Genomic DNA, 11,414 nt, shown 5'->3' with positions numbered 1-11,414 from the left:
CGTTCAGGTAAGCTGGTACCCGCAGTTACCTGGACACTTGTGCGCCCGTTATGTTCCTCATTTTCCGAAATATGCAATTTCCCTGTCGTGTGTCGGGCAAGTTGCTGTTTGCCTTGTCCTCATTTGTTTAGCTTTTGTCCATCACCTTCAAATTCTAAAGTCTACATCGGATAATGCCCGCTGTTTATAACGGTCCCTTTTCTGCTCCATCCCCTGTACCCACAAACCCTGTCCGTCATGCTTTTATTCTGACTGTGATCATGCCTGACTGTGTGTCACCTACCAATTGAGGATAAACGTCAGCAATAAAAAACACCCGGAGCACTGTGTGACCACCTGAACCCAGTGAACACGTTGTTCTTTGAGTTAAGTTGCCAAGATTAGTTACCAGATGGTTAGATAAGTTGCCATGGATGCCATTTCTGGAGTAATAATGTTATGGATGTATTTAAATTTGCGGTCAACTATTTGAGGTTTCTCAACTTTTAGATGGAATGAAAGTGATACCAGAAATGAATACATTTCAACTAGAAGAGAGCTGAAGACTGAAAGTGCGTGTAAGCAGACCAAATCCCTTCAGTTTTTGTGCAGATGAATGAAAAATGACTTTCGGTGCATAAGTACATTCAAACTGCCATCTAAGTGGAGCAACACGGTTTGAATCGCCTCAAAAGATGAAGAAAACCCAATAATTGTTCTTGTGTCCTTGGTGCTTAATTCATTTATATTACATCAGTTTATTCATGACTGTTTTCTGTTTGTGTGAATCCTTCTTTTCGGCGCCATCCTGCTTACCCACAACTTCCATCGGTCATGCTTTAATTCTGCTTGTACCATTATGGTCATGCCTGAAGATATGCCATTCTCAGCTATGGATAAACCTTTTTAGTTAGCTAGCGTTCATCACCGCATGTTCCTAGTGTAAGACCGTTTGGTGGTTTGTACATTTGCAAACCAGATACGATATCCTGGAAGCTCAAGCGTTAGTTGATTACCTCGGCATAAAATGTTGCCCCAGTGAGTTGCGACCAAATACATATGTGAGATCAGCACTCCTTCAGTAGCACTGAAAACCCGCTCAGTTTCAGGACTCAGGGATCGGCCTGTACATACAAGAGACCATTTGAAATATATGGCCGTTGTCAGATTCCTGTGTCACTGCCTTGAATATGTCCTCGCTGTAGAATGCACTTCAGGAAACCCCCCTAATGAATTCAAAAGTAAAAATAGAAAAGGAAAACTAAAAACGCTGCTAGACAGCTGGTACAAACTAAAGTCAAAGGCTGCTGCATTTCAGGCAGAATTAGTTCCACGAAAGCGACGCCTCTTTTCCTAGTTTGTCCTCAGTGACGACTCCTCACTGTACTACCGCCATGTCAATTGAGTTTGGTCGTCAGCGATGTATCGATGCCCGTCATCTCACGATCGCACAAATTCTGGCTGGAATCCGCGGCGTTTGAACCTTGGTTATTTTGTGATTATTAGGCATACAACATTCTTAAATGGTTTTCTGTACACCACATGAACAGCCTCAGGCATAAAACGCCAGAACATGTGGGAGGGATGCTTCCCATCACTATGGGAAATCATTCGACGGCCCAGTGGAACCCTCGCAAATGGATTTCGTTACTTCATGGTCGACCGTAGTCTTTCTGTACCCGCTCAGTGCACCGCTTGACGCGATAGCTTTATAGGATCTCTTTGGTCTATGGTCACTGGGAGCAAGCCTGTAAACCATCAGAGACCCCCTCCATTTTTGACGCTCCGTTGGGGTGGTCATAGAGTGCAAGTCGACTAAGAATGAAAATTATGTCTATATTTCAAAATACCTCGGAAAAGTCAGTAGTTAGTGAAGAACGAGTGCATAGTGACCGCCTACAGGGTTTCTCTCACTTCTGGAATCAACGTTTGGATTAGAACTGATGAAACCATGTCATGTTGTTTCTTCGTTATCGTTTCTGGAAAAGGAATCTGGCGAAGTCAGCACACTGCAAATCGACTATGAGGCGTTGGATTCGTGTTCCAAATCTAGCCCATTATGCCCGTTGAACCATCACGCGAACACTCGGCCTCCAGAACTGACCTTGAAAGCTAACCTACGAACGCTTTATGTGCATCGCCTAGGCTTTCTAGGTCAACCAGTTTCTGGAGGGAAATGCACTTGACGGGTTGTTTCCGTGATGTCCGTTATACGCAATATCCTGAAGGTCTTCCTGGCACTTCTTACGCCAACAGTATTAGTTTTTTGGACTGTCGTTCGACTCCTCACGCTGCACTCAAAAACCCACTATTACCGCCTCAATGAATGTCTATTTTCAACTTATATGCGAGCATTTTTATTCTTTTTTGAGTACCTTACTTTGTCAAGAGTAAGTCCATGCTGCACCACTTATCACTTGGAAGCTGTTTATCTATGGAGATACAGAATTTCATAAAGAAGGAAGAAAAAGAGCGCTGTATATATCGAATCACCTCTCAACAGGTGGGCGAAAATGTTTCATTAACGTACATTCAACTAAAGTTGATTGGTTCATTTGTTCAATGCTTCTAGCAAGACAAGGTGGGATTGGGCGCACCCGGTTTATTCTACACAAAAATCTGAAATATATTCCGGTTTTCGGATTTTACCTTGCGCAGGTAAATGTTTATTCCTCAACTATACGCGCGTTGGCTTATGTTGGGATTAACAAGTTAATCTGTCATCGATTTCCTGTTTTTTCATATCAGTCAGTAAGTGTGTTTCCATGGACAATCCATGGTAATTTCGGTTTCAACTGTTTGAGTTCAAGAGAAGTTGACCAGTTTTACGATATACATCTTGCGAAGTTCACCACACAGCAGCGGTCCGTTCAGATATGCACAGTTATGTGGTGTGGATTGGCTCCTCCAAGGTTTGGATGTGGTGGCCCTACTTCTCGGATCCATTAATAATATGTATTGAGCCTGTGTCAGTAAATCGAATATATCCATAACTTCTGCGAGCTGGCCCATAGCTGAGTGTTTTAGGTGTAGAATTTGCTTTCTCGTATCTTAACTGGATGTGGTCCGAAATATCTCACCCTGTCGCATTTAGGAAATTGTCACGTGCTAAAGAAGGGTTCTAGACGCGTCAATCGGTGGTAAATTAGGTTCATTCGCATGTTGCGTTTTCTCAAAGTAGATCTACTCATTTTTGAGCATGATTTGTGTGGAGAGGCGTAGCCATCATGTCAGACACGGGGCCAGAAGCTGAGCTTGGTTAATCTTGACCTCAGTTGTCTTTGCTTGGGAAACATCCTGGTGTCCCAGACTCGAAGCATTGTCTATCAGATCCTAGAAAGCGTTAATGCAGCTTGCAAATTCTGCAAGCGAAATGTTAGTCCTAACGTCTGTGGCGTTCGTTGCCCCCTTGTTACCCTGTGCGTAATGTGGTCTGACATTTATTGGCTGAAGTGAACACAAACCACGAACTGTCCACTGGCAGTGTTTTAGTGCGTCACGCGTAGCATTACCGTCATTATACCAAACCCCGAAATATCTCACCCTGTCGCATTTAGGAAATTGTCACGTGCTAAAGAAGGGTTCTAGACGCGTCAATCGGTGGTAAATTAGGTTCATTCGCATGTTGCGTTTTCTCAAAGTAGATCTACTCATTTTTGAGCATGATTTGTGTGGAGAGGCGTAGCCATCATGTCAGACACGGGGCCAGAAGCTGAGCTTGGTTAATCTTGACCTCAGTTGTCTTTGCTTGGGAAACATCCTGGTGTCCCAGACTCGAAGCATTGTCTATCAGATCCTAGAAAGCGTTAATGCAGCTTGCAAATTCTGCAAGCGAAATGTTAGTCCTAACGTCTGTGGCGTTCGTTGCCCCCTTGTTACCCTGTGCGTAATGTGGTCTGACATTTATTGGCTGAAGTGAACACAAACCACGAACTGTCCACTGGCAGTGTTTTAGTGCGTCACGCGTAGCATTACCGTCATTATACCAAACCACCTGCTTCACTACAGTCCGATTTTGACTTAAGTCATGGCGTAGCAGCTGAGTCTTCGGTTACACCAAGTTGCACTAACCATGCAGACCTAAATTTAAATAGCGGGCTCAGTACAGCATATATCGTTGCGCGAAACATCAAGCTTAACAGGCTCGTTGCAGTGGACAGTGAAATGAGAACAAATTAACTATCATCTCGTCCTCCTAAGGTCTTGTGCCGCCATCTATTTCCACACATGGGGTAGCTCAGTCGCCCAACATTTACTTCAGTGGTGGTGAGACAGGTCTCAACTACTACTATGAATCCCAAACTCACCAGTAGCAGTGAATTTAGTCTGAGGAGAACACCAAGTAGAATATTGCAAACAAACTTTACCTGAACCAGGAAACGTCTGTCATTCGAGTAATAGGGAGGAAGTAAAATTAAATGCTAGGTGCAAACGCATATGACGCTGGTACAGGCAAATAAGTTACCAAGTTCTGAGTACAATTTAAGATAAAACACACAGGCAGAAAGCAAGCCATCGGTATGCCGGTACAACTGTGAATATACGGAGAAACGTTTCGCTGTGGCAATTCTTCTTGCCTTACCCACCGACAGAAACAAGATGTAGCAGCATAAGTTGACGGAAAAGTGTAGGTGATCTGACTCAACAAATTGCAGCTTGCATCCCATAGTCATAGTCACCAGTGCTTAACGATACTGGCAGAGATGGCCCAATCGGGCAACCAGTGGCGCTCGTGTATCAAAACCATCGCCTACAATGCGCAGCAACCCAATTTCCGAACAAACTGAACAAGCCTTCGCCTCCGAGACTTACTGTATGTTCCACACTTCCGTTTTCCGTCAACTGAAACTGTAGCACCTGAAACCAATGTACCTATGGTACAACCTTTATAACCTTTATATTCTCGGACACGGACTAATTTCAACATCATTTGAACCTGGTACGAATAGTAATGTTCCAGCCTAGCTGCATCCTTTAGAACTAAAGACCCTTTAATTACGCCAGGCGGATGAACACTACTGGCTAGAGTGAGTGAAACCAAACCTCAGCGAGTGGCAAGGATCTGTCGCCGATGGTTCTACATAATTATTATACGCACTGCCTCATCATCACAGTACGTGCTTTGTTAAACAAAAAAGAACTGCTCCACAATATGGGCAACTTAAAAGTGGATCGTTGACGTACACTTTCGCTTTAATAGAGAAGAGTGCTAGCTTACTCCTTCGTACGTACCACTGGAAGCCGCACTTAGAACGTTATTATCTTATAGAATTCACTACGTATAAAGATCAAAGTATGTTCAACAAACCTTCCGCGTTGCACTTCATCAAGCTTGTTAGTGTTTTCCGTGGACACAGGAAGCTTCCCAGCTTCCCCCTAAAGAGCTTCAAAGTAGTTTTTGTTAGTCTTTCCATGCAAATAAGCATTATAAATCACATGCAAAACACTACCTAAGCCGGAATTTGATGGTCCGAAGTGATCGAAAAAACCTTGGAGTAGGCAAAAGTTTGGTTTGCCGAAAATTTAGTGCTTATAGAACCTATCATTTAGGGACCATATCATTCAATGGACTCAAATCGTACAGAAAGTTTCAAGGGTGGCGATAATCATTTTTAAGTTGCACGCTGCACCCAATCGTGCTTCGGTGGTTGGACTGTGTTTTTTGATGTTTCTATCATTGATGATTCTGATGATGATAATTATGAAGCAGACTACCTGTGTTGCAAATAATCTGTGTTTTATTAACCAATCTTTAAAAGATACCCTATAACTATACTTCCCCGACACGGTATTTGAGAGCACTTTCGCCTTTTCATCCAAATGCTTACCTTGTTAACACTAGAACACATTCCTAAGGCATTATCAGCGATACAAAACAACGGCTCGTAACGTTATGACAGCTACATTTACTCGAATTCTCACTTTAATCCATCCAACCCAGTGTACGTTACATCTTGAGACAGAGAAGGCAAAACTTTGATGATCCTACCATCAATGGGTTGCAGCAATGAGTTTTGGCAATATACATGAACGAGCTCAGGATTGAGTAGAATGTAGTAAGCAGCAAAATGGAGAGTATATGCAGATCTGACGGGATCTAATGGGAGCAAAACCAGTAGTGGGCTGTCTAAAACTTTTCAGCAACTTTAGACTGATAGGTTCCCTCAGGACAATAAACTGTGGTGTATTGACGGCTTTCCCGTAGATCATTATGTAAAAGTAAATATTTAGCGACAATTCAGTTAAATCTCCGGTCAAAATTGAGTTAATTTGCAAACAAATTTGGTAGGTTTTATTTTCTGACAAAAGGTTGGGCTGAAATAATGGCATTTTAGTGATGGTTTTTGAACTGTCAAAGGAGTAGCCTTTAGAATTTTGTGGGATATTTTGAGTCTTAAAAGCCTGTATTAAGAGCCATCATTCGGTATTTAATTTAACCATGTAGAGCTGATAAGCAGCAATAGTTTAGAAGCAGAATACCTTAGTAAATAATTATGTGAATAGCCGGTTAGGTTTAAAATGACTCAGATGTATTCACCGCAAATTGATTGGCACTGAGGTAAACGTAACCCGAACTTTGGTGGATTGTTGTGACAAATTGTATGTTGCATGTCTCATGTACATCTGGTTATCCGTTGCTGAGAACTTTTATCTGGCGTTTTCACCACAGATTGAGTCGGTTCAGTCTAGCTGTATCCCTACGAAGGATTATAAAATCACAGAAGATCACTAAGTTTAAAGTGTGCAAACATATTTCGCTCTGATCCAATCCCCGTAATAGTTCATTATGTCGACAACTGCGCAGTTTTTACAGCTGACGATGATGATGATTATGTCGGTCTATATGCGTGCTGTGGACTCAGTACAGGCAGACATGTCACTCCTTTTGAGATCCCCTTTCTCTTGCCCATGTTATTTTATGTCCTGGTACGGTATTTTACCAGCTTCAATAACACCGCTCTTTATGTGTGTCATCCGATCGGATGCAACCGCCAATTCTCTTCAAAGAAAGTCTAGCTTGCAGACAATATTGGCCTTTTGGAATGTTCTTACAGATGCGCTACGCGGTTGCAAAAGTTTCGGTGAGGTGTCTTGTTGCAAACTAATGGTAATATGGTCATCGAAACTGATGCAGTGAAACATGAAAGAATGGTGTGATTTACTATTGACTGATTTACCCGCAAAGTTGAGAGCAAACGATAGTACACCTTCTGACGGAGTGTAAACAGTCGCTGTTTTTTGTCGGTGTAGTAGGACTTTTACATATCGGTGTTATCGGAGCTTGCTTATTGAGGCTCATCTTTTATTTGGAGCGTTCAGCTCTGTAGTTATTTTTTTCTCTTCAGAATACCAGATCTAGTTCCTGATACATTTTATTTGGTTGGGTTTCTTGACGACAAGGTATGGTATTCAAGTTTGTGATGCAGCCTGTTACTAGGTAGGATTGACGTTTCTATTGACGCAGGTGTATCTTGTTCAGCACAGTCAACCTCAAGATTCATGGTTCAGAGTTTTGGCACGTTGGGAAGAGTGGATTTGAAAAATACCCAGTAGGTCAAATATGTATGCGTCCCTTTGATTCTTGAGTAATTCAACATTAAATCCCCTTTATTTTCTGTACATGCGTATGATAGTTGTGTTACACATTGGAAACAAAAACCAGTGGTACTTTCTAAGAACATTTGCTAAGCGTTATTATTTATTAGTTTAAGGAACTTCTCAAAGAATCTTTCTTCAAAGCGCGTTCTGGATTGATAATATCCAAAAATGCCTAAGTCTATTTCGTTTACAGCTCTGACTGTGTCGAACCAAGTGTTTGTTTGCAAATATTAAGTCTGAAACTGTTGTCCTCCTATCTATTTAATCAATGTCTGCGGATGCATAGTTGAGGCGCATTTAGCTCTAGTTGTTTGCCCGCAGAGAATGGTCATTAGACCCCTTTGTCCTAGTCCTACTGATGGTCCAGTTCGTGGTTGATCGTGTTTGATTTATTTTGAGAATATATCGTGGTTGCTGTCTCCAAAGTGATTGACGTATAATTTCCTTCCCGGGCAACCAAAAGCCACACACGTCTCACAAGACGGGCCTTCATTCAGCGGCTTTGAATTCTATTTCCCTCGTTACATTAGTATGTCTCCCTTGTGTCAGCCCCCCTTAGCATTGGATCTCGGAAGCTCGGTGGCAGACTTTTTGAGATGGTAACGACAATCCAACTTGACGCGCTGTATGGTGATTGGTGAAGCTGACCACTCACGTACAGCAAACATTGACCGATTCGGACCTCATCGTGTAATTCCAGGCAGGTGGAAGTTTATATGAGTGACTGTTTAAAATCCCCCTCCCATTAAAAGTGATTTCCTGGAGAGATATACACTTTCTCTACTTTTGTTCAGCTTTGTTGCCGACGAACTAGTGAGGTGAATTCTTGGGTGACTTTGAAGCTCTGGTGTTTGGATCGTTGCTGGTCTGAAGTGTGTGGGAACTGCCATCTTATTTTTTAAAGACGAGGACAGACACTGATGAGTAGACTGGCTATCATAATAACAAAAGTCGCACCTAAAGAATGCAAAGGCATGCTCCAGCACGTACGGTCTTCAAGAAGCACCGACAACCGTAGAGACTTCTACTTGCCTAAATAGTTGTATTAGGTTTGGCGGAGCCATTGCACCAATTTTGAAGGCCAAAATCAGATTTTTCTACATGCATTGCTTATAGCGTCAAAAAGGCATGTTACTCGGTTTCGGGGAGCTACGTGTGCATTGATGTATCCAGGGCTGTATTATCGTATGTTTGCGAAACATAACCACTGTGGGTAGGTGACTTGGGGAGCATTCAGGTTTTTTGACCATCTACATCTCAGGAAATTTTATCATATCAGATAGTATTAACGAATCCCTAGCAACGTTTGGTTGCGCAATAGATATTCTAGTCGCGAAAGGTGCCCAGCCACATAAACTTCAGTGGCTTGGGTTTGTATTAAGCATTTAGAACCATCGTCTAACGAAACTAGTCCTAACTTTTCCGCTCAATAATCACGCAGTTTGTGGAGTGAACAATTGATGACTCGGAGGCAGGTTGTAAAAAAGATAACAAGGATTTTGGATGTTGCTGGTCCGGCCTCCAGAATGAGACTTCTGGGATATTGCAAACACTTGATTAGACATTACTAGAAATTGCAGTCAATTGATATTAGTGATATTCTTGCTGTCATTTCACGCTTACCTTGCCGATTGGCCGCTTGGTGGTATGGGTACCGTAGAATAATTGCAGTAGGCTAGCACCATGTCCAGCTTTCTGTGTTTAATTTGGTTTACAGTTTCAAATATAGCCAAACAATCCTTTTGGTTGGTTTGGTGTTAAAATGTGTCAATATTGATTTTACTACTTCTGATAATGTCTGTCTAGTATATAAACAGTCGTGCATTCGTTTGGGGGGGCATTTTCCTTATCAACTCCGTGTATACTAGCTCCGCATTTAGCGTGTTTCTTTTTACACCGCCTTATCTGCCGAATGTCATGCCGTTTGTCCTGTTTTCTATTTTCAAGCACTTTTAACATAGTTCAGTCTGAGGAAGTTGGAATTGAGTGACCATTAGACGTTATGTTGTCTTTTCTATTGAGTTGTTTATATGGAAAATGCTCAATGCATTCATTATTTTTTCGCCAAGTATACTGGTAGGGAACGACTAACAATCTCTCTTCATAGGTCTTAGTTTTCAAAATGAAACATGAATTTGTGGAAAGTTGCGTTGAATAATTGGATAGCTATTTTGAGAGCAGATGAGCTTCTTTGTGAGACCCAAAGCAAATAGAGGCAAACAATGCTGAGAAGTAGTTGAGATCAATCTGTATCACACCAAATGGGGGCGTGGTGTCCGATTTCTTACATGCCAGATCTAAATGCTATGATTCAACTCCATCAAATGGTGAGTAAGTTAGGTAGGTATTGGGGCTTGTTGAATGCATCCGAAACACATTACTGTTATAGATAGGATCACTGGAATTTAATAGATTTTTTTACTCTACCCCACAGAACCAGTACACTGAATGTGGTTTGATGAATAAGACTTTAGATAGCCAACTGCTCTGTATCAATTGGGTATGAACGCTGCTAGGGAGGGTATCAAACAAGCACTTCTAGAATACCTCTCGCGGGACAAACAGCCCAAATGGGCGTAATTTGGAGATAGTCTAGCTAGGCTGATAGCCTCAGCAACTTTAAAGGGAAATGTTACTTCAAATTTCTTAAGCTTGTTAATGTCGAGGCTACACGAATGGTTTTGCTTTTGGTCGCCAAGAAAAGACGAATTTTAATAAGGACCACTTTCACCATCCTTGAAAACACCCAGAGATGCTGTATTCAGGGGGCTCTACAGGTTCAGTTGGCGCTCACTTTATCCCTAAGTAACCGCATATTTAAGTGTATTCTACTGAGATGATTTCCGAATCCAATGACCGTTTTCACAGATGTCGTCAACATGAAAATCTATCATCAAGCTGCAGTTGCATTAATAGCACAATGTCAACCTATATTTGTCTGTTGTGGACCGAACGCTGTGACTCGCAGTGCACTCACTGACCGACAATTCCGTTACCACAAATCCGTACTTGTGTCTTGAACATGTCAAACTAATAATTTTTCCAGAGTATAAAGCACAAAGGCTCTCTTCTAACTTTATCATAGTCAATACCTCTTCGTGTTATTCAAAGACGATGCAGAGAAATCACTAAGCATTTATAAGTAAGCTATGGCGCCTAGGTTCATTTCACCAGCACAAGAGATTCATCAGGATAAAGATCACGGAATACAAATCCTTCAGATAATTTCTTTTGTACTGTTCACACGTTGTCTGAAGGTAGTGGATTTTCATCTCTTTCCCATGACAAAACCGTTTGAAGGCACCAAAGAGAAGTGCTACTCTTTGGCAGACAGTCCAGGCTTAAAAAGATTTGCTTACAAAGCATGTCTTCAGTAGAACTCACGAAAGTCGTAGCTTGCTGGTCGTAGTCAGCTGATCCAGCGTCATATTTTTCGGTAGAAGCATTGCTGAAGCTGCATTTCTATAGGATAGTTACCTTAGTTACCTCTGTCAAAGAATGGTATTGATTTATAGTTCTACGCACGTTCAGGGTTTGGTCGCGTACTCATTCTTTGTAGAGGACTAAGTAGGGTTTAGCGATGATACTAGCCAAACCAGCACTCATTCGCTGTTTGATGTGAAGCATGTGTTAGATTTATAAAAAAAATGATCCGCTTGGTGTCACGTGTGGGATGACTGACAGGCACAGTGTAAAACCTCGTTTTAAATTACAGTGGTATTTTGGCATACTTCTCCGCTGTTTACCTTGTCCATCATGGTTAATTGAAACTCCGCCAACTCACCGCTGTTTGGTCCCACGCAATCTCGCTCCCCGCGTAGACAGTAGACTATATA

The 11,414-nt window shown here is 42.0% G+C and overlaps 1 protein-coding gene across 1 annotated transcript in view; it reads left to right on the top strand.

The window, feature by feature from the left end:
• Window positions 1-2,103: 2,103 nt before the first annotated feature.
• The window catches only part of T265_08004 (hypothetical protein), a gene marked incomplete at both ends in the record, with an annotated part of 30,918 nt that continues 21,607 nt past the window's right edge, over window positions 2,104-11,414 (top strand). The window contains one exon of the mRNA XM_009173685.1: window positions 2,104-2,637. Within this exon, the coding sequence (XP_009171949.1) occupies window positions 2,542-2,637 (96 nt within the window). The remainder of the gene's footprint in view (window positions 2,638-11,414) is intronic.

The sequence above is a fragment of the Opisthorchis viverrini genome (genome assembly GCF_000715545.1).
Source record: "Opisthorchis viverrini unplaced genomic scaffold opera_v5_193, whole genome shotgun sequence".
Classification (NCBI taxonomy): domain Eukaryota; kingdom Metazoa; phylum Platyhelminthes; class Trematoda; order Opisthorchiida; family Opisthorchiidae; genus Opisthorchis; species Opisthorchis viverrini.
The sequence above is the reverse complement of the archived record's forward strand: the minus strand, read 5'-3'. Positions and strand labels throughout refer to the sequence as shown.